The sequence below is a fragment of the Adiantum capillus-veneris genome, chromosome 2 (genome assembly GCF_014529385.1).
Source record: "Adiantum capillus-veneris isolate H3 chromosome 2, ASM1452938v2, whole genome shotgun sequence".
Lineage (NCBI taxonomy): Eukaryota > Viridiplantae > Streptophyta > Polypodiopsida > Polypodiales > Pteridaceae > Adiantum > Adiantum capillus-veneris.
The window spans coordinates 169,470,360-169,475,997 of NC_140932.1; the positions used below are offsets into that span (position 1 = coordinate 169,470,360).

At 41.4% G+C, this 5,638-nt stretch overlaps 1 protein-coding gene across 1 annotated transcript; it reads right to left on the minus strand.

Annotated features, from left to right (window-relative positions):
* Window positions 1-960: 960 nt before the first annotated feature.
* Window positions 961-3,410, minus strand: LOC147464055 (uncharacterized). Its single transcript, XM_086492563.1, has one exon. The coding sequence runs from the start codon at window positions 1,324-1,326 to the stop codon at window positions 1,093-1,095; it is 234 nt and encodes a 77-aa protein (XP_086348689.1). The 5' UTR covers window positions 1,327-3,410; the 3' UTR covers window positions 961-1,092.
* Between the last annotated feature and the right edge of the window lie 2,228 nt (window positions 3,411-5,638).

A 5,638-nucleotide genomic window follows, 5' to 3' on the forward strand; every position in this document is an offset into this window, starting at 1 on the left:
TTTAGAGTTCTAGCAGAGAACATTTCCCACTTTTATGTATCTTCCATCGGCACCGTGTGAATGTGGGGCTTCCACCGTTGTCGGGCGATCGAGCCTTTCAAGAATTGGAAACCCAGGATTCGTGTGATCCTGGCCTGAATTATAAGGTAGACCTTTAGTGAAACATCAATCAACAAGCTGGCAATCGTCCAAAGGCTCCGAGCCAAGAAGCAGGATTTAACACTCCTCTTCCCCCTTTGCGTGCTTTGCTTGCACAAACCAGGAACCACTCATCCAGCTAGCCATGGCTGCCAGCATTGGGCAGCTCCTCTTCTTTGCGGGCTTGTAGTCCAACTTACGCGCGAACACACACACACACACACACACACACAGAGAGAGAGAGAGAGAGAGAGAGAGAGAGAGAGAGAGAGAGAGAGAGAGAGAGAGAGCGTTCAAGCTTATGGCTTCCTTCCTAACACAAGCAAAGGAAACTTTGTATCAAACTCTCTGCCTATGCGCATCGATCTAATTGCAGGGTACTCAGAGAATATGTGTACTCGTGTCACCTGCGATATGTAATTTACCTTGTGGACTCGACTCGCCTGTGTATGCTCGTGGTGCTGTATAACGTTACATGCAATTGCCATTTTGATGCAGCCTTTGCTGCGTCCCATGCCAGTGCTACCCCTAATGCACGTCTTGGTTGCGGACCCAGTCAGAAGAATTGAGTATGTATGGTCTACCGCCTCTCAAAACTCTGAATTAGCTGCTATTCTGTCCCCTCAGTTGTCGCTCACGGGTCATAGAGCTCTTGAATGGGTGACTCTTCTTGGAAGTTTGTGCAATGGCCGTGCATTGTGCAGGTAAATGGTAGTGTACATGCTCACGCTTTGTGCAGAACAGGGTGAGGTCGACATCTTCATCTGATGCAACTGACATATGTAGCTCTCCAAATAATGTAAGACTATTATCTGCTATCATGTCGTCTACTGTAGGATGTGAAAGCAGCAGCAAGTTATGTGCGCAGCCATACCCGATCAGGGACTACTTTCTTGCTCTCTTCATCACTGTGGTATGCTTGGTATGTCTTAGGATGCTTCTGTATGCAAGCTATTATGGTTGGCTATGGATTGCAGCGAGGAGGCGAATGCTATCAGATACAATGGAGTCTCGCCCCCTTGATGGTCCAGGTTTTCCCTCCACAACAGAGAACTCATCGTCAATACGCACACCTCCTGTATTTGAGCCTAGAGTTTGTGTCATTGTCCCTGGTGAAGACCGGCCCACATTTGTAGCTATCCCAGCTCCTTTGGCCCCTTCCAGGGATACCTTGAAATCTTTTGACATGCCCACCAAGAGCTGATGGGCTGCCTGTATATAATAACTAATGGCTTATTCGATTGTTCTTGTGATACTACTCTCAATTAGTTGTTTTGAACGGCCGTATGTCTTCATGTTTCCCGACCTTCCCTTTTCTGCATCAGTCTATGTGGCCTGTTCAATTGGACGGACTACTTTGTATTTCTATTTTGCGTTTTAGGCATCACAATTTACAGATATCAATTGCAAGGAGCTAAGCAACAGATAATGTTTCTCTTCAATTGGTAGTTTGTTGCTCTTACAATGTGGCTGATTTCCTATCCTCCTAAAGACTAATGGGCAATGCACAAAGCTATTTGAACTTTGGCATTCCAACATTCAGTTTGGTGGAAAACGATTTGTTATGGGCTAAGTTTCATGATCGGACATTACTCAGATGTTTGATGTGGGCGATCTCTGGAATTCAATATGGCTGAGTCTGCTATGCATTTTCGGAGCAATGATGAAATTTCAGTTTGCAGATGACGTCGTATTGCTCTCCTCCTGTCGTTCTTCAATATCCGGCACTGTTCTGCTGCATTGAGTTGATAGTTACATTTTTGCTTTTTTATTTACACTTTCTGCGACAGGTACATTGGGCTTTTGCTGGGACTCGTCTATATATGTATGTTATTTCTAGGCATGATTGATGCTTCCACAGTCTAGTGAGAGCAGAGTGTGAGTTTGTAAGTTGTGCATGCAAAAATGGCTGGAAGGTTCCTTTTGCTTTGATTTGCTGAGAATGTCGAGCGAGAGGAAGGTCTCTGTGGAATGCCTCTTAACTTGCTTGACTCGTCAAGCTTCGTTCTAAATGTTAAAGTCTAGAGACAGGTGCCATTTGGTGAACTTGTCGGGGCTGGCGATTGCAGTTTCTTGGAGTAACATAGTTAGGTGCACCAGTGTGTGTGTAGGTGCATCTATCATGTGCACGAGTATTCGAAGGGAACGTTGAGGTATGCCTGTGTGTGAATAGGAGAGGTAAGTTGGGCTAAGAAATTTAGGAGTGGGGGTAAAATATGGGTTGCGGATGGACTTTGAAGCTCTTTTGGGCTCTTGGCACCTACACAGCTTTGTATACTCTCCTCCACCATGCAGTGGTTTGATGGGGTTATGCTATCCCATGCAATCGACAATTATCACACACACACACACAAAGTGGGGCTGTAATTGCCCATAGTTGTGAGTGCAATTTCCACAGACTTGTGTACCATGGTCCACATTCACATAAGCTATTGGAATCAAACAGAAACTCTCTATCTCCATATACGTTTGTACGCGTGAATTTTATTGCTCAACCTAATAATGCCAGCCACATATAGATAACGATTTACCAAGCCAATCCATTTGTAGCCAGTTTCTTGGCTCAATAAGAAACTTTTCTGTGGATACCCATGTAGTCACTTTATCCAAATACAACTTAGTGCCAAATTTTTGCCATCACCGCATCAATTGTACATGCTTGAAAAAATATGATAAATATCAACCTTCATGTTGAACTAGCATGCATGTGCAGGCGTGCACACTTAAGAGTGCAGCTTGAAGCTTGAGTGTGAAGCTTTCGTAGATGACAGCTTGAGTAACAGGTGTGAGTAATTTGTGCCAAAGAAGAAGAAGAGGATATAGCTTTTGCAATTGGGTTTTGGCATGAATAGGATTGTTTTTTTCATATCTCCCTCATTCGGACTCGAACATGATCTACGAGTCTAACCTGCAGTTTTGGCATGCCTCCAAGGCATTGGTGCACTTATGTTTTGAAGTTTACTCTGTATGTGAGAGAGAGAAAATCAATCTTCAATGCAAAAATGCAGCAAAATAAAATTATGCAACAGTTTCCGGATGCATTCATATCATGCAAATGATGTACTTTTGCATGAGAAAAAAAAAAATCCTGCATACAGCCGTTTTTGTGTAGAAAGTGCAATATTTTGCTGTGGATGGAAATTGATGCTAAAGCTTGTGTAACTCTTGTTTGCTCTTGCTCTTGAAGCTTACAATTATACTGTTGATTTTGCTTATGCTTTTTGAATTGTTTTTATGGAGATTATGCACTTTTGATACATCATATCGGTTTATGATTGTTATGCACCATTATTCTCTCATGTTAGATTTGAGCCAATGACATGCTTTTTGACATTTATATGCTCTTTGCAAATTGCTACACAAATAGGATAATCTCTTTCATTATTCACAGTTTGGTTGCATAAATTCAATTTCTTGGCATCAGTATTGGAAAAGAAGGTTTGCTTTCTTTCTAAAGAGCAAGGATTAACATGTTAATGAACTGTATCTTATAATCAAATAAAGAACTATTTCTCATGATGTTAGATTTAGAAAGTACCACCATGTCTAATAGCGCTCAAGGAAAAGAGAGAGTAAGAGACTTCACAAGTCTTGATTGAGTGAATGACGCTCTCTCTCCTGGCAGAGTTTTAAGCTATTGTATATCTTGCTTGCAAATTGCAAGTTGCCGTGACTAATCTTGCTTTTGAATTGTGGTGCACAAATAGCTCAATTTGATTCCTATTGCTCAAGAATTTCTATGAGAAATTTGGTAAAAGGTTGTTTAAGCTTAAATGGGGAAATTTGCAAGTGCATGTTTTAATTGTGGTAAATTTTGGCATATTCAATCTAAATGCCTAGAGCCTTTGTTGAAACCCTCGCTTTATGTTGTTCCTACATCCAGATTCCATGTTGCCTCTCCCTCTTCTTCACCTATGAAGACCAGATGGAGGATTACAATGGAAACATCCAATCTCAGCAAGATAAAGACAAAAACAAGATTCTGGCTTATACACGGGCTATCATGAAGACTAACATCAAAGCAAAGCCAAACTGGTTGATTCCAATGATGGTTAGCAAACTCCAAAGAAAGCAGCTAAACCTTGTTTTCCACCTATAGCAAAGAGTTATGTGCCTCCTTTAGATAGAAAATTGATGGGAACTCTGCATCTGCCTCTCGCAATCACAAATCACTAGTTGAAGCGTAGGTTAGTGTGGTTCACTCTTACAAAGATGCTTTATTTGGTTCTACATATGTGCCATTACCTACGCACCGCCCTTTAGTGCATTTTTGCTAGTTGTTGGCATGGGATGTAGATGTGCAAAAAGGCACTACCTTCTGATGTTCTCTTCCTCTAGTTCTCTTGTAAATATTGTACAGATGCATTCACCTCTCAAATACCATGATATATGGAAGCTAACACGGCATTATGTACATACATATAAAGCGGATATTGTGGTATCACAAGAGCATAATCAGCATGAGTTTGTTGGTCAATCTTTGTATTTTGCGGGATTTTGGATAACTTATGCTGGCACTAATACTTATTCGGGTGTTTTGATATGGTGCGACATGAATTGCAACCAACCTTAGCCTACAATGACTCTCAAGGGACGATAAATGGTTGTTCAATGTCTTGTTCAGGAAAACATTTTGGAATTTGCTAGTATATATGCTTATACTGCTTCGGTCCAAAGATGTTACATTTGGATTTTAATAATGCATCTGCAAACATAGACAATACATCTAGTCATTCACATATGTTGAGCTATGAGCGTTCTTCTTGGGATAATATGGTAAGTGATGTCGGTATTTTGGATTTATGGTGTCATAAAAACTAATATCTAATTCTCTAAATGATTTTCTCATGTTAAACTGATCATTTAATATGGGGAAGTGCCACTGGAGAAAAAGCTAGAATATTGGTTAAGCTGGCAGACTGGCCACAGTAGGGATCCAAAGGAGGGAAAATAGGGATCCAAAGGGGGGGGCATCTGCAAAAGAGCAATGTGCAACAATGGGCTTAAAAGACCCTAAGTTTCAGCCCATTCAGACTTCCAAAATGCTAAGGTTCCAAAATTCAAAGGTTGTGTCCAAATGTCAAACATTAGGGAAATTGGATGCTTTGTGTGTGTCCCAAAAGTCTTCATGCATCCCTACATAGGAGGGGGCGAGCCCTAGTTGTAGGAGATGAGAGAGAAACTCACACACACACACACAAGCTCCCTTTACACGAAGGGAATGAGGGACACATGTCAGCTCCCTAGCCTAGCTGTCCACAAGGTGTACTCAAATCCTATTGGATGACCTTGGAGGTGGACCAATGAGAATTAGGCTAGAGTAAATCTAGTTTAATCAATTTAAAAAGACTTAATAAAAGAATCAATAAGAATTAAGCCCTCTAGAAGATTATTGGACAGTCTCCCAAGGGGTCCAATGAGCATTCAGTAGCTCGATGGCTTGCCTGATTCCTATTGGCCAGGAGGCAAAGGGTCCTATGAGAGTTTAGTCGCACTTTTT

Coding starts and splice junctions, on each gene's coding strand:
- LOC147464055 (XM_086492563.1), bottom strand. CDS start 1,326: ATGTCAAAAGATTTCAAGGTATCCCTGGAAGGGGCCAAAGGAGCTGGG.